Raw genomic sequence first — 18832 nt, 5'->3', positions numbered from 1 at the left:
CGGCTGGGAGAACTTAAAAGCGTTGATGCTAAAAGAGTATTGCCCGAGGGGAGAAATACAAAAGCTCGAGGAGGAACTATGGAATCTCAAGATGTCAGGAATGGATCTCGAAGCTTATACAGCCCGATTCAACGACCTAGCACTCCTTTGCCCTGCAATGGTTACTCCGGAGGAGAAGAAGGTAGAGCGATACCTTTGGGGACTGTCATCCCAGATTCATGACAGTGTTCTGGCCTCGAAACCTACTACCTTTGAAAGTGCCAAGGAATTGGCACAACAACTTATCGATCATAGGGCCAGCCGTGGCACCACGGTCGCCGCCACCAACCAAACGAAAGGAGGAAACAACAAGAGGAAGTTCTGGAACCTTAAAAAGAAACAACCGATGCGGGACCCCGCAAAGAAGCAACGGACAGTTGCCGTCCGTGCAGCCACTATTGCTCCTGCTCCAGCGCCGTCGAAGCCATATGCTGGAAATCTCCCCAAGTGCAACAAGTGCAACTACCATCACAAGGGCGTTTGTCGGGAATTGCACTGCAAAAACTGCGACAAGAAAGGGCATACCGCTCGTTTCTGTAGAGCGCCAGCACGACCAAACAACCAAGTTGCCAATGCGGGGGCAAGCCAAACCTGCTATGAATGTGGTGAAGCAGGACACTTTAGGAGAAACTGCCCCAAGGCACAAACCCCTAATGGTGATGGTGTAGGGAGAGTCCTGACAATGGGACACGGGGAAGCGGTCAAGGATCCCTCGGTGGTTTCTGGTACGTTTCTCCTCAATAACACATATGCATGCGTACTATTTGATAGTGGAGCAGAGAGGAGTTTTGTGAGCCATGAATTCAAACAATTACTAAAACAAACCCCTCTTTCATTAAAAGATACATACGTAGTAGAAATGGCTAATGGGAAAGAAGAGCACACTAATGATATATACTCAGGGTGTACCCTCACTCTAGACAACCATTCGTTTAAAGTAGACCTGATGCCGGTCACAATAAAATGCTTTGACATAATCATCGGTATGGATTGGTTAAGTTCACATCGTGCCGACATTCTATGTTACGAAAGGGCCGTTCGCCTTAATCTACCGAATGGCGAAACCCTCTTTATCTATGGCGACAAACCCAGTTCAAATTTGCAAGTCATCTCTTGCGTCAAAGCCCAAAAGTACCTCCGAAAGGAGTACCACGCATTTCTAGCCCACATAGTAGATACGAAACGAGAGGTGAAGGATATCAACGACATTCCCGAGGTGTGCAACTATCCCGATGTATTCCCCGAAGATCTTCCAGGTGTACCCTCCGCACGACAAGTCGAATTCCGGATCGACTTAATCCCGGGAGCTACCCCCGTCGCTAAGGCTCCATACCGTTTAGCACCGGCAGAAATGCAAGAACTTTCCAGCCAGTTAAATGAACTGTTAAGCAAAGGATTCATCAGGCCAAGCTTCTCACCCTGGGGAGCACCGGTCTTGTTTGTAAAGAAGAAGGACGGATCTTTTCGCATGTGCATAGACTACCGGGAACTAAACAAACTCACTATCAAGAACCGATATCCCTTACCCCGAATCGATGATCTCTTTGACCAACTCCAAGGAGCAAGCTACTTTTCAAAAATCGACTTGAGGTCGGGTTATCATCAATTGCGAGTACAAGAAGAAGATATTCCCAAGACTGCGTTCAGAACTCGTTACGGGCACTATGAGTTTGTGGTAATGCCCTTCGGATTAACGAACGCACCGGCAGTATTTATGGACCTGATGAATCGAGTGTGTCGACCCTACTTAGACAAATTCGTGATTGTGTTCATCGATGATATTTTAATCTACTCCAGAAGCGAGGAAGAGCACCGTCAACACCTCCGGCTGATCTTGGAAACACTGAGGGCCGAGAAGCTTTACGCCAAATTCTCTAAATGCGAATTCTGGATCAGAGAAGTGAATTTTCTTGGCCATGTGGTTAGCGAGAAGGGGATACATGTGGATCCCGCAAAAATCCAAGCTATTAAAAACTGGTCAGCACCTACAACGCCGACGGAGATTCGACAATTTTTAGGTCTCGCCGGCTACTACCGAAGATTCATACAAAACTTCTCGAAGATCGCCAAACCACTCACCACCCTGACTCAAAAAGGTGTGGTATTTAAGTGGGGAGATAAACAAGAAACCGCCTTTCAGACGTTAAAACAAGCCCTGTGTAGCGCACCAGTTTTGTCTCTTCCCGAAGGAACTGATGATTTCGTGGTATACTGCGATGCTTCAAACCAAGGCCTCGGATGCGTGCTCATGCAGAGAGGAAAAGTCATCGCCTACGCATCGAGACAACTTAAAACACACGAAGTTAATTACACCACCCATGACCTTGAATTGGGAGCAGTAGTGTTCGCTCTAAAGATTTGGAGGCACTATCTCTACGGCACGAAATGTACCATCTTCACTGACCACAAAAGTCTTCAGCATATCCTCAATCAGAAAGAGCTCAACATGCGACAACGGAGATGGGTTGAACTGCTAAATGACTACGAGTGCGAAATTCGCTACCACCCGGGCAAGGCCAATGTAGTGGCTGATGCCCTAAGCAGAAAGGAATATTCGGGCCGCCGAGTAAGATCCTTAACCATGACCATCCATTCCCACCTAGCCACACAAATTCGGGAAGCTCAATTAGAAGCCTTGAAACCAGAGAATGTGGCGGGTGAGGCATTAAGGGGAATGGATAAGAACTTAGAAGTCAAGGACGACGGAACCCGTTATCTTAGTAACCGGATCTGGACACCGAAGTACGGTGGGATCCGAGACGTGGTCATGAACGAAGCACACAAGACTCGATACTCCGTTCATCCTGGGTCAGATAAGATGTATCTAGACCTCAAGAAGTTATACTGGTGGCCGAATATGAAAGCCGAGATTGCTACATATGTGGGCAAGTGCCTGACTTGCGCCAAGGTCAAGGTGGAATACCAGAAACCCTCAGGACTACTTCAACAGCCTGATATACCGGAATGGAAGTGGGAACAGATAACCATGGACTTCATAACCAAGCTGCCTAAGACTGCGAGCGGGTTTGACACTATATGGGTGATTGTAGACAGATTGACCAAGTCTGCGCACTTCCTACCAATAAAAGAAACTGACAAGATGGAGAAATTAACCAGAATATACCTCAAGGAGATTGTGCGACTGCATGGTGTACCAATATCTATCATCTCAGACCGAGATAGTAGGTTCACTTCGAGATTTTGGCAGTCCCTGCAGAAATCCTTGGGTACTAGGCTAGACATGAGTACGGCCTACCACCCACAAACTGACGGGCAGAGCGAGCGCACTATACAGACATTAGAAGACATGTTGAGAGCATGTGTGATAGACTTTGGTAAAGCGTGGGATACCCACTTGCCACTGATCGAATTCTCTTACAATAACAGCTATCACACCAGCATTAAAGTCGCTCCATTCGAAGCTCTTTACGGACGCAAGTGCAGGTCACCCCTATGTTGGGCTGAAATGGGGGATACTCGGTTGGCTAGGGAGCAAATTCCGGATAGCACCCTCACTGGTCCTGAAATCATAAGGGAGACCACAGAAAAGATTGTTCAGATTCGAGAAAGGCTGAAGGCCTCCCGTGATCGACAAAAGAGTTACGCGGATAAGCGACGCAAACCTTTGGAATTCCAGGTTGGTGATCGTGTGTTACTAAAGGTTTCCCCGAACCCGCCTCCCGCTTCTCGCCCTCGCTTCGGACTGCATCGCTTCGGACCGAGCCGTCGCCTCGCGCTTTCGCCTCCCCGCCTCAGCCTACCGCGTCCGAGCCGAGCCAACCTTCGCGCCTTCGCTTCCGGATTCAGCCTCCGCGTCCGAACCGAGCCCAGCTGACCGAGCCTCGGCCGGGATCCGAAGAAACTCGCTGGAAATTGCATTTTTCGCCCCGGTTTTGCATATTTTTGCGTTTTAAACCCATTTTTAATTATTTTGACATGGGATTTTCACCCAAAACTTTATTTTTAATTATAGGACCCCTAAATTAATGATTTAATCACATTTTAAGGGTAAAATTTTATTTAAAAAGGAGTTGGTAAAGTACAAAAAGAAGAAGTGTTGACCTTACCCTAGTTATGACGCAAGCAACCCCCATGTCCACTCCATGACAACCCACACTCCTCCCCACCATACCTTGTACTTTTTACCTCCCTCACAAGCCACCTCCCATGCTTTGAGAGCTGGATATTCACCCTCTCTCCCCATTTTTCTCTCATTTGCTCTCACTTTCACAAGAAGATCAAACTCCTTCTCTCTCACTCTCTCTCTAGAAATCCAAGATTCAAGGGCTGATCTTGAGAGTTTCCTCCACCTTTGGTAAGCATAATCCATTTCCTTTATGATTATCTTAGTTATTTCCACTCAAATCATGGATATCTTACACAAACTCCATTATATTTGTGTTAGAGCTTCGAATCTTCAAGCGATCCTTCTAGTGTTCTTGGATTGAACACTTCTTTTCTTCAACACTTATCTACTGAAATCACACAAGGTGAGTTCATACCCCTACATTTTCATGTTTTCTTAAGTTTTTAGGGGGGGAAATACAAGTTAAAACACCAAGAACATAACTAAAACTTTCTAACAGCTTTCATCAGAAAAGTTGGACTCCATTCACGGACTGTTTTGGACACCTTAAAAATTTTAGTTTTCAAAACTGTTTTAGGTGCATGTAGTTCCACTTCTTAGCTTTAAAATGACTACTTTCACATCTCCATACGATTTTTCTACAATTTATGGTGATTTTTACAAAACTGCCTATCATTTCAAACACCAAACCGGACCAGTCTGTGATTATGGACTTTTTCACCTAAGTTGCAGGTCATTAAAAATCATGGTAAAAATTATGAGTAAACTAGACACATTTTGGGAACTCCCAGAATTTACGGATTTAGTTTTCGACTTCGTATGATTTTTCTATAAAGTTTCAAAAACAGTGTAGAAAGGCTGAAAATTTGTTAACAACTTGTAATTTTTACTACACTTTGTATTGTGTTGAGCAAGGTGTATATTGTTAAGTTCTAAGTATTGAATGTGATATGTTGTAAATTTTATCATCTTAAACTGAAAATAAGTCACTCATGATAAGATTATTCATTCATTTAGAACACGTATACATACACATAAACTATAATACGCATAGTTTATTGGATTTTATAATCCTAACACCTTTTCATAAAAGAGTTCTTATATATTACAAACGTTTTGGATAAAACTATAATAAGTATAGTTTTCAATACATCACCTAACACACACGTACGAGAAGGGTACATTCATACAGAAAGGTTTTACACTCCCGCATACAACTAGTAAACTTGTTAACCTAAATTGTGAGACACTCTCTTTCCGTACGTCCGAGTGCGGAATATAAAATCCTGTACGTTATAATCAGAGTCTCCCGGAGGGAGAACGTGATAGTTATATATAGATCTATATTGGGTTTGACACCCCACACCTTGCTGCTAGCTACAGTTGGACCTGCAGGTCTATGGGTGATAATTGTCATTTCAGTTAATCGACGCCTGAGAAACGTCGTGGCAGGTTCATTAGTCTTAAGTATGATTATAGCGGCTCACATAAGGATATAACAATACATAAAGTTTACGGGATTTTTCTTTTATAAAACTTAAACGAGTTTTATGACGATTTTGAAATCACTTTTATCTCAATAAGTACGGGCATTACTGCACGTTTTCGGTTTCGGTATTTACGACTACGCATCATGTGATACCACGTTTATAATTTTAAGTATGGACAATACTTGTTACTTTCTTGGTCCTAAGATTTAGGACTACACGCACAGAAAATATTAACAAATTTAAGAAATTTCGAGAGTTTCACTAATATCATATGCGTTTAAATTGAAATAAACATGCATTATTTTCTGTAAATAAGGAAGACTACTCATACATTACAGTTTTCGGATACAAAACTACATTATTCACCTTAAGAAAAACATCGGATTTTTCTGGAACAACTAGGCCATTATTTGACGAGCTTTTTCATAAAGATATCCAAACACTTATGAACTCACCAACCATTGTGTTGACACTTTTCAAACTGCTTGTATTCTCAGGAAATCGCTAAGCAGGTAACAAAATACTTTTGAGGATGGGACGTTAAGGCGTCAAACTTATCTTATTTTGTCAACCTATTGTAATTGAATTTGAAACATGTAATACATACAATGATGTAACTTTTTCAATTATATATATGTTGGTTGTGTTTACTTTCATCACTATTACCATTGTTGTTATGATACTACACATGAAGTCCTCCATCCCTGGACGTTTCCGCCATCCTTGGTTCAGGGGTGTGACATATATATATATATATATATATATATATATATATATATATATATATATATATATATATATATATATATATATATATAGAGAGAGAGAGAGAGAGAGAGAGAGAGAGTCAAGATCAAATAAGAAGGAAATTTTTGGTAGGAAGGTAAGAAGTTTTTTTTTTACATATTTTTTTCACGAACAAACAAAATGAATCATTAGATGATTCATTTGTAAGATGATTCACAAGAAAAAATTCTCAAAAAAACATCTCAATGATTCATTTATACAATGATTTTATTGTTATTCACTCAAATTGTCACAAAATTGAATTTTTTCTTAATTTACTTAAAAATTAATCATAAAGATGTTTTTTTGGGAATTTTTTCTTGTGAATCATCTTACAAATGAATCATCTAGTGATTCATTTCTTTTGTTTGTCAAAAAAATATGTAGAAAAAAAAACTTCTTACCTTCCTACTAAAAAAAATTTCTTACCGGATCTATATCCTATATATATATATATATATATATATATATATATATATATATATATATATATATATATATATATATATATATATATAAACTGGTTCCGACGGGTAACTAACGGGTAACAGTTCCGAAAAAATGGGAACCGGAACCGGAACCGCTTAAGGTGGTTCCATAACTTTAGGAACCGGAACTGCTTTGAAACGACCCAAAAATACGACTCGAAAATTTTATTTTTAATATAACCAAAAATCATAAAACTGAGTATATCATAATAAAACCATGCGTTGCATTTCTCAAAAACCACACTAAAATACTGTAACAAGAAAACTGTGTCACAACTGTATCAAAACATATCTAAGAAGACTGAGTCAACTCCCAGGATAAAACTGAAGTTGTGGTGTGTGCAATGCCATCATCCCGAGCTCTTCCCTTTGCTTGCGGAAGTACCTGAAACCAAAACTGAAACTGTAAGCACGAAGCTTAGTGAGCTCCCCCAAACTACCACATACCATACAATACATATATAAAGCACATACTGGGCCTTGCCCACTGCATCAGACCGAAGTCTGGAACTAGCTGCATCGGACCGAAGTCCGGAACTGACTGGGACCTTGTCCCCTGCATCGGACCAGCGTCCGGAACTAACTGCATCGGACCGAAGTCCGGAACTGACTGCATCGGACCGAAGTCCGGAACTGACTGCATCGGACCGAATTCCGGAACTGGCTGATCATGGCATAACATAAAACATAACAACTATTATAATCACATATGCTGCATACTGCATCGGAACAGAGTCTGGAACACATAACACAAACATGCTTGAATCACAAAGACATCAAGCACTCTAACTACTGCATCGGACCAAAGTCCGGGACTACTGATAATTAAATGGGCCGGCATTGTGGCCGTAGACCCGTTCCTACTGAAGGGAAACTCACCTCGTGAACTGGCTGTTGTGTGAATGGCTCTGAAAGCTAACTGCTACTGCTCTGGTATCTCCCCGGCTACAAGTCCATAAACACACTCAATCAAATACTAAACACTGCACTGGGGTAAAATGACTCTTTTACCCTTGGTCAAAGTCAACTCTCGGTCAAAGTCAACCCACAGTTGACCTGACTCGCCGAGTTGGGCCGCCAACTCGCCGAGTCTCTAGTCTCACTTCTCAACCCTACTCGTGGCTACTCGTCGAGTATGACATCGACTCGACGAGTACCCTCTCGATCCAAGAACTCAGACAATCTTCATCCGACTCGCCGAGTCATATGAACAACTCGACGAGTTGTTCTTGAGCTTAAGAAGATTGCCTTGGACTCGCCGAGTTGTATGAACAACTCGCCGAGTCCCTCCATTACTGAGTCTGACCTCGAAATCGCTGAGTCCACTCCACTACTCACTAGTCCCACTCGGCATCGCTCAAAAAGAAAGAAATCGGGGACTCGCGACTCGACTCGCCGAGTCGTTCTTCCGACTCGCCGAGTCACAACCATGCAACTATTCTAAACTCGATTCTGCTTGAATCTATTACATACAAATGATAGATCTGAGTCCAATAAGCTGATTTACCACGTAAAGTTTCCAACTTTACGTGTACAAACACATGAAAAAGGGGATAAAGGCTAAAAAGGCACTTAAAAGGGTAGATCTAGGGTTATTATGCAAAATAGCTCCATAAAGGCAATAGATTTGGGCTCTACAACTCCTAAATGAACAGATCTAAGGATATCTCGACATAATAGGGCTTCCATATCATCATAAGGCTTGAGAAAAGCATCAACTAGATCCAGAAGAGTTCTAATGGGGTTTTAAAGCATAAAAGGGAAGGAAATCCGAAGAATACCTCAAAGAACTCTGGTTTGCCCTTGAATCTTTGCTCTACAACTCTTCTCCTTGTTCCTTTCTTTTTTTCCTTCTTCAAGCCTTCAAAATTTTAACATAAGAGCACTTAGATCACTCAAGAATGGATTAGGGTTTTCTCACAGCTCTCTGAGGGTGAAGGAGGCGAGAATGGAGGCTATAAGGTGGCTTAAATAGTGAGCAACCCGGGGATTTAGGGTTTCTTCCAAACAGGCAGACTCGCCGAGTCCCGAATATGGACTCGCCGAGTCGCCGGCTAACACGTGCTCGAAATCCCGTCCCTACTTGGCGAGTCAGGCTATGAACTCGCCGAGTCCCTCTTGCAAATTTCAAAATAAAAACCATGGAATTATCATACCGGAGATGGGTCGTTACATGCTTAAGGCGGTTCTAGTTCAAGACCCCGCAGTTCCGAGGCGGTTGCAGTTCCAAAAGCGGGTAACCGGTTCCAATGCTCATCCCTAGGTGGACACTTTGGGTGTCATAACATGTAATAACATGTTGCCCACACTCAATAGTCTTATTCATTGCTTTAAGTGATATAACCTATGTTGCATCCCATCCAAAAAGCATAATAAGCCTTTAAGTTATATTTTGGTCTTTATGTACGAGGGAGCAAGTAAATAAATATAATTTTATAAACTAGAAAGTTACCCAAAACAATATACAAACATGAATCCAACTATAGAAGACGTATTTGGTACGGAGCGTTTGAGAGCTTCTAGCTTCTAGCGTTCGACAAAAACGCTCCGTTTTAAACAAAAAACATTGTTTGGCACTACAAGCTTGTAACGTTTTATTAACCAAAACGCTCCAAATCCAAATGTTACTTCATGTAGCATTTAACAAAATGCTACAAGCTACCCGCTACCCGTTAACAACTAATTTTGCCGAACAGCCCAGAAGGTGTGTAGCATATTAACAATTTAATCAAGAATATATTTGTAGTAGGGATAAGATATAAGAAATAAGTATGGATACATATTTGATTACCTATGCAAATTTTCAAAGATTTGTAAGTAATTAAATGTTTTTTTTTAAAGTTCTTTGTTGCTTGAAAAGTTTTTGAAAAGCTTCTTATGATTCGAATGAAGAGTTATGATTTTTCTTTCTATTAGTCACTCCAATCATTTAAACTTTGTTTTACGTGCTAATTGAAATTTTAGCTTTTAACTTATAAGTTATCCAAATGGTGAAGAGTTTACATGATTTTAGCATGAATCTTGAAAGAATTTTTGAACCTGAATAATTTGTGTTATTATCATGTTAAATTAAATTATATAAAAAAAGTCACTTAAGGTATTTTTTATTTATATATAAACAACCCTATGAAATCAAATTGAAATATTAAACTAGATCATTATTTTCTTTTTGTAAACAAAACTGATATTCTGTGCATTTTCAATATACTATATTTATTCACTAATGAAGTCTTTTATTACTACTTATTTCATATAAAATAAGTTTGTTATTACTTATTACATATGCTATAAACGTTCAAATATGGATTTAAAAGATCGGCTTCTTTATAAAAATGTAAACACACAAATTGTGTTTCATGGCTTTGGGCTTGATTTAATGGCTTTCAGTTGTTCTATCAAAGTCATTAAATCGTTGAGAGAAGAACCCCCTTCTTCAACAACGTGTTTGGCTTTCATTGCCACCTCTTTTGAGCTGCATCTGATACCTTCAGCTACGGCGGATCCACCTGTCAATATCTCAATAGCCTCAACTATATTCCGTTTTCCGATGATTGGGCTAGTGATCTCAGAACCCGAGTTCCAAACCTCCGCCCCTACTCCGACTCCAATCCCTAAAAGCTCCACCAGCTTCTCGTTGTAAAAGTGCTCGGCGTACAACGGCCATGTCATCAATGGCACTCCGGTCACCATAGCTTCAAGCACCGAGTTCCAACCGCAGTGGCTCAAGAACCCGCCGATCGACGGGTGTTGTAAAATCTCCACCTGCGGAGCCCATCCCGTCATTATCAAACCCTTGTTTTCCCTTCCAATCCTCTCCTCAAAACCTTCCGGCAACCCACCGATCACTTCATCTTCCCCTTTCCTCACCACCCAAATAAACGGCTGCTTAGATTCTTCAAGCGCCAATGCTATTTCAGTGATCTGAGCTTCTGGGAATTTCACCAAACTTCCAAAACAAACGTATATCACCGATTTCGGTTTTTGATCGTCAAGCCAACTCAGACAACTGTGCTTCTTCTCCGACGAACCCTCGTGAATGAAAAATTGAAATAGAGGACCAATATGCCAGATTTTCGTACCTTTAATCTTCTTCATATGATCGGCATAATCTGGTTCGATCTCGTAAAATGTGTTGTGGACTAATCCGTAACTTCGTTTCTCCGATTCTTGAATCGTTTCAATCATCTCGCCCCATTGGTTCTTGAACTTGAAATGGTCTGAAACCTGAGACCTTTTCATCGTGATTTTATCGGGTAAATTGGGAACCACAAAGCTCTCTGATTCAGATTTCACATTCTCGTGAGGTTTATGAACTTTCAAGCTGTGGAAAACAGAGTGGTAAAGGAAACACGAAGGGTAAAACAACAGTCTCGGGATATTGAGCTCGTCGGCAAGGTCAACTGTCCACGGGAAGAACATGTCGGAGAAGATGCAATCTGCAGCAAGATCACGAATCACTTGTTCAATTGTCGTCTGGAGCAGCATCATGCCATGATAGACTTTGGATGCTGTTTCTAGAGTGGTGGCAGTGTTAAAGTTTTCGATTCCGATGGGCAGTCCGACTTCCCATGCTGGAAAGTTGATGGTCTGAACGGCGATGGGGAATCCGGCGAAGATGTCACGATCGACGGAGGATTTGAATATGAGCGCATTGTGAACGGTGGTGATGACGGTGGAGCGAACGCCTCGGGAGGCAAAGAGCCTGGCGACGTGGACCAAAGGGATGATGTGGCTTGAAGCAAAAAAAGGGAGGAAGACGACGTGAAGGTTTCCGGCGCCGGCCTCCATGGAAGAATTAGATTTCTCCGGCGTCATGGATTCCTTCGTTCCCTTTGTTTTTGGGTGACACCCCTTTATTTTGACTACTTTCGTTTTTATAATAATAATTTGTTAATTAGTTTTTGTCTTTTGTTGATATAAATTATATTCTATATTTTTTTATCAACGTAATTATAATTATAATGATTGTTAATATATAAAGACAAATAGATGTTTGAGAATGAAAGATAATTTTAATGGTTAAAATATACATAAAGACAAAGACAAATACATATGAAAATTGAAGTATTGTAACTATCGTCTTTGGTTTATTTGGTTTAAGTTTAAAAACTATAGTTTATATCAAAATTCAAACAAAAGTAAGTGCATATTGCATAAATGTTGTTACTATATTTTATAGAACATGACGCTTTTTCTTGTTGTTACTCATATGATAATCTTTTTTTTTTTTTGTCCATTCATTGTTCTTCAACCGGTTAGCGTTTGTAAATAAATAAATAACTCAAACTTTATTTATTTTTTATTATCTTCGTAATCTTCGACACTAATCCTCTTCATTAATAAACTAGATATGTGTCCGTGCAAAGCAGCTGTGATAAAAAATTATCATTTTTAAATAAAATATATATATTTATATCTTATCTTTATATTGTCTGTTTATACTATTGATGCAAATTAATTAATATTGATGTTTAGTTTAAAAAATGTAAATTAATTTATATATATATATATATATATATATATATATATATATATATATATATATATATATATATATATATATATAGTATTTTAAAATTTTCATTTTGCGTCAAATTGAATTTCTTAATTATTTTTTTTAATTAAAGTCTTCAAGTTTTTAACAAGTATTAATGAATTATTTATATATAATTGATTTATATAAAAAGATTTGAAACTTATAGTTCTTAAAATTCAAGATATGACTAATATGTTTTATTATATAATATAATATAATATAATATAGTATAAGATTGAAAATTTTATTAAGTCTTTGTATATAGTTTTTATTTTAGGCCAACAATGGTTATTATGTCTATTTTTGAATTTTGGCCTATTAACTATATGGACAAAACTATTATAATTGGCTTGTTTAGATTTGGGTTTACATAAGGATTTGGATTTAACCAAATATTGGGCTGATTTGATAGTGTTTTGACTCATATATGATATATTTTTCTTTGGGCTTATTTAGGGTGTTTTACGCCCTCCAAGTGTGAATGACTTTACTGTTAGTAATATGTTCTTATAGGGACCACTATGTTAAAAAGTTCCCAATTTGGTTAAGGACACATAGCTGATAGCCCCCACTAATGTTAAAAAGTTCCTAACTGGGGTAAGGACACAGAGTCAACCATAAGGAGCTAACAGTGTAAACTTAGCACTCAAAAAGACACATATTGATAGATAATGAATATTTACCAAAATTCATATTATTCCTAATTTATTATTTTCGTAACATGTCAACTACAAAAACTTAGAATAACGAAGTGATATTCATAGAAAACATGCTAATATAAAACGATGACAACCATCATATCAAGTGTAAGTGCATGTTAGGAGAGAATGTGCTAATGAAAATTTAAAATTGTTTTAACAACACTCGGAGAGAATGTTTTAATGCAAATTTTAAATAATTTTAACAAGTAGACCGATGGATATTTTGAAAGAAAAATCAACATTTAGATCGATAGATATTTTGGTTTGGTTTATGGATGGATAGATGGAAGCAAGTTTGTATGGATCTAACAAAAATTCTTTTTACCGGGCTTGAAGAGTAAGGGTTCACTGCAGGACAAAATGTTTCAAAAGCGGCCTCAAGTAGGCATGCACAAACCGGTTTTTTTTCTGAACCGGACTGGTTCAAAAAACCGGTTCAGTTCTGATCAACTTAGTCAAAACCGGTTCATCCTGAAACCGGTTCGGTTCTAAACCGGTCCAGCCTCAAAATAATCCAAACCTATGTAAACCGGTTCGGTTCTCTAGAAACCGGTTAAAAAAAACTGGTCTAAAAAGAGTTTCAAAAACCGGTCAAAAAAGGGTTCAAAACTGGTTCGACGGAAAAAAGGTTTTTAATTTTTTTTTTTTTTTTTTTTTTTTTTTAGGCTAATAACTTAAAAATAGGAATGTTTTTTTTTTTTTTTTGAATCTATTGCTTTTAATGTGTTTAACCAAAAAAAAGGGGGATCTGACAGTAGGTTTTTTGGAAACAGGGGAATGAATTGGGAAGGCTTAGTTAGGCTTTTGGTAATACACACATACAAACACACGTGTGTGTGTGTATATATATATATATATATATATATATATATATATATATATATATATATATATATATATATATATATATATATATATATATATATATATATATATATATATATATATATATATATATATATATATATATATATATATGCCAAAAAGGTGTTTTTTTTTTTTTTTTTTTTTTTTTTTTTTTTTTTTTAATAATATACATATATTTTGATATATTAATTTTTTTTTTTTGATTTTAGATTTGATGTTTGTGTATATGTACAAAAACATAATGTATGTACAAAATTCTTCAACTTGAATCAACATATTTTTTGGAGCAATTTTCAACCTTTTTTTATTTTATTTTTTTTTATATTGGAAATACATAATAAAACTTCAAACATAAAAACACAAAACATCCAAATTGTCAAACTAATACATCCTCAAATGTAAAACATTGATATTGTCGTAGTCTTCATTCCAAGTCCGTAGTCATTGTATTTATTTGTCATCCGTCATGTCGTTGCGTAATCTTCTCTCATACTCGATCTCTTCTAGGGTGAGTGGCACCGACATTCCCATCGCTACTTCTTCCTCATGTACCCGTGTTTCGGCATGCAACGATGTGCCTTCTTGTACTTCAATGTCTTGTATCCTTTCCACGCCATCAAGGTAGCATTTCAAGCAAATGCACACTTCCACGGACAAAGGGTTTAGTGTTGTTCTTCTTGGTGATATTACCCTGCCACTAACAGAAAATGCCGATTCCGAAGCTACCGTAGAAGCTTGGGAGCTTAGTAGATCACCGGCCATAGCGGCTAGAATCAGAAATTGGGTTTCCTTTCCTTTCCACCAAGCCAAAATATCAAAATTTTCAAACTCTTGAATACTCATTTGAGACAAGAAATCGGAACCAATGTACCTTCCGAGCTCGCTACTTAGGGTGTTAGACTGAGCTCGTTTGGAAATTTCATTCCTCAAAGTATTATGAAGCCTAATTGTTTCGTTATTTTGGTGAGAAGTGGATCCGGATGCCCACGTATTTTGCATCATGTCATGAATGTTTGTTGAACCATATTTTGTTAAATAAACTTCAAACAAATCTTGAAAAAATTTGTTAAATTTTGAAACTTCCTTTGATGCATAATCCATGTCATCATCCAATTAACCCAAATCGTAACAAATATTTTCAATTAAAGTCTCAACCCCTAACATTTAGAGCCGGATTCAAAGTGGCGGAACAAGTAATAATGGGAGGCATTTCTTGAAAATATTTTTTTAACTTTGCTTTCATCGGTTTCATCATATTAGCAAACATTGTGCTCCTCATTTCAAACTCATTTATTTTCGCACACATTAAAAAAAATTTGGTTTAAAACTAAACAACTTATAGGATAATAAACCTCCGATAAAAAAGTAGTTGTTTTTTTTAAAAACATCAAGCATGTCCGTAACAAGTTTGATAGTATCCCAACTTGATTCCGGATAAGCCGTAACCTTATTACGGTCTGCAAGGTTGTCATGGAACATTTTTAAAGTATCTTTTTGACGTAAGGCACATTCAAACATTTTGCAATTGGAGTTCCATCGGGTATTATTTTCCCAATTCGGACCTAAAAAGAGGGCATTCGCATCGACACAAAAGTGCATATAATTATGATATCGAGCATTACTAGAACTAAAAATATCTTTTAGCATGTCTTTGAAACCATCTTTTATAGTTTCAATGCTAGTTAGTCCATCTTGCACAACCAAATTAATGATATGTGCAACACATCGACTATGAAAAAAAACACCATCGCAAATTGGTTTATATTTTAGTTTTACTTGTCCAACCGCGACGGTGTTGGTTGAAGCATTATCAAAAGATATAGAAAAAATCTTTCCTTCAAGTTTATAAGTTTTGATCACACAATCTAAAATTTTAAATAAATTTCTACCGGTGTGCGGGTACTCAAACAATTCAAACATAATCGTACGCTTCATCATTACGCAGTTAGTTGGATTAATCCAATGAGCGGTAACACAAAGGTACGCATCCGGTGAACAGTGAGGAGCCGTCCAAACATCGCATGTTAAATTCACACCGGTTTCTAAAGATTGAAATCCTAAAATCAATTCATTTTTTGCAAGTTTCCACATTTCAATACAATCACGTCTAATAGAAGTACGACTCGCATGGCAATATCGTGGTTGGAGAGTATCTTGGATGAGTGAAGTCAATTGTTTGTTGTCGAAGTGGTCAAAAGGCAAGCATTCTTGAATCACGAACTTCGTCATCGTATCCCGAACTTTAGTCATATCGTAACTCCACAATGTTGCATCATTCGCCATTGTTGTTTGATTATGTCCCGGGCCAAATTTCACCGTGGGGCATCTTTTGGTCATATGAGTTTTCAATGTCGAATTCCCTTCTTCGTTAAAAAAAACACCACATTTCTTGCATCGCACTTTTTTTATACCGTTCGACATTACACACAAATCATAGGTGCACCAAATAGCCGGATTTCTATTTGTTTCTTTGATGCTAATAACGGTAAGATTGTTTGATGAATCTCCAACACCAACGGAAGCCGAATCCATTGTTTGAATTAAGAGCGGTTTTTGAACTAAGAGAGGTTTGCGGTTTTTGAACTAAGAGAGGTTTTTTGAGGTTTAGTTAAGGTAAATTTGAGACCTAAACATGTAATACATATATATACTATAAGGAATGGTTAATATGGTCAAAAAGGAGAAAAATCGAGTCTTGAGCAGCCTCAAATGGCTATATAGCCTTTAGGAGAAGACAAAAAAACGGTAACAATAAAAAAACCGGTTCACCAACGGCTCGTTCGCAATCCGGTTCAAAACCGGTTCGTCACACCGGTTCAGAATAAATCGGTTCCAAACTGGTCTCGAGGGTAAAAAATACGAACTGGCTACATTCGACGGTTCGGTTCACTATGGGTTCGATTCATATGTGAACCGGTTCAGGGCTAAACCGGTTTCCGGTTCACTAACCGGTTCGGTCCCTAAACCGGTTTTTTTGCCCACGCCTAGCCTCAAGTAAAGTGGTCAAACATGGAAAATGTTGTGTTAATAATCAATATGTGTTTGTACCATTTGATTTTGATACATTTGGTTTCCTAACATCAAAAGTACTGGAGGTTCTCAAACGAGTGCAATGAGACATGCATTTGAATATTACGACCCCAAGATCCATGGACGTAGTTTTAAAAGAGTTAATTTTGCAATCCAAAAATTGATAGAGACACAATTTGTTATCCATTTGCTTTACATCTCGTTGTAATTTTCTTTTAGCGAGATAAGTTTATTATAATCAAACCCAACCAATTTCCTTTAGCGAACCCTCGAACTCTCAAACTCCCCAGATATGGTTTATAGAGATGACCAAAAATATTTTGATTTGTAGTCGTTGGGCTCTACAACAATATCTTAATTAACTTCTATGGAGTTAAATGTCATAACTTTTGAATATTGGGGGTTAAGAGTAATTTCCAAATTAGTTTTGTAAAGAATTTTGAAGGCTAAGGACTGTTTGGTAAATTATGGATTTAATTTGAAAAGGATTTCAGAAGTCAGGGGCTGAATGGTAATATATGGACTTAAGTTGAAAGGAATTGAGGGGGAGAGGCTGGAAGTGTAATTATGGCTAAAAGTGAATATGGACGGGGTATATAACCCGTCATTCCCGTAACCTTAACCCTGCTTCAACATCAGTCGCCACCCTTATATCCCTAATCACCGGCCGCCGCCCCCACCATCCATTTAACTCATTTTTCCGACCAGCTAACGGACACCAAGCGACCACCGTACTTCCTCCATTCTTCTTCTTCTCCTTCTTCAGTCTCCACCATGTGAATCCCTCATCAGCCATCCACTACTTCGCCATCGAAGCACCACCACCACTGTCGGATGTCATGAACAACGAAGAACATCACGAAGGTCGTCAAAACTGGAGGCGTAGCCGCTGTTATCATCCGTCGGCGTGGAAGCAACCTCCGGTTCCCTGCTGCAACCATTCTCCTCCTCCACCTCTTGCTACTGATACACCGTTGTCACCGCCGCTCTGAGCGGCTGAAGAGTTGTTGTGGTTGCTCCGACTGTCGCTGCCACCTCGAGGATAACCATGTTGGGTGTGTTTTCTGTGAGTCTACTTCGTGTTAGTGTTTGTGTGTTGCTGTTGCAAGTCGGATGTGTATGTGTGTGTGCTTTATTTGACCGGAAACCCACCGCCACCAACATGAGGTGGTGGCTGCTACTGTTTGCTGTCTCCTCCAACCATCACCTGCCACCATAAAGGTGGTTGAGCGTGTGTATGTGTGTGTTATATTTTGTATGCGTTCTTTTGGATATTATGTTGTATAACCATATTTTGTGGCCGGAATAATCAAGGAAAATCCACCACCACCACCGTGAGGTGGTGGCTTCGCCTTCTACCGCCACCAACCGTCATGTTGGGTGGCGGTGTGCATTTGAGTGTGAATGGATTGCTACTTGAGATATTCTTGGACATGTTTTGGTCTAGAATCATAACCACCACCACCGCAAGGTCATGGTTGTCGTCGTTGACCACCACTACCCGAGGTGGCTGTAGTGGTGTTAATTATGATGGCATGTGCGGAATTAGAAAGATCTAGTGATTCATCATGAAATATCAAGAACACAAGGAGTAAATAATTCTTTGTAAGCTCTTATTAGATCTAGAAAGATTATACAAATGGGTTTTGTATACAAATTCTCTCTCTAGTCTAACACTCCAAATGGATCCTTTACTTCTTACATAATGGGAGTCACTCACTTCCTATTTATAGGAAAAGACTCAACCCATTTACACATACAAAGAGGAAAGCCTAAAACATTACATCCAAGCATGACTTTGCACCCTA

At 38.6% G+C, this 18832-nt stretch overlaps 1 protein-coding gene across 1 annotated transcript; it reads right to left on the bottom strand.

The window, feature by feature from the left end:
- Nucleotides 1–10093: 10093 nt before the first annotated feature.
- Nucleotides 10094–11897, bottom strand: LOC111906546 (solanidine UDP-glucose glucosyltransferase 1). Its single transcript, XM_023902295.3, has one exon. The coding sequence runs from the start codon at nt 11703–11705 to the stop codon at nt 10245–10247; it is 1461 nt and encodes a 486-aa protein (XP_023758063.1). The 5' UTR covers nt 11706–11897; the 3' UTR covers nt 10094–10244.
- Nucleotides 11898–18832: the final 6935 nt, after the last annotated feature.

The sequence above is a fragment of the Lactuca sativa genome, chromosome 1, assembly GCF_002870075.4.
Source record: "Lactuca sativa cultivar Salinas chromosome 1, Lsat_Salinas_v11, whole genome shotgun sequence".
Lineage (NCBI taxonomy): Eukaryota > Viridiplantae > Streptophyta > Magnoliopsida > Asterales > Asteraceae > Lactuca > Lactuca sativa.
The sequence above is the reverse complement of the archived record's forward strand: the minus strand, read 5'-3'. Positions and strand labels throughout refer to the sequence as shown.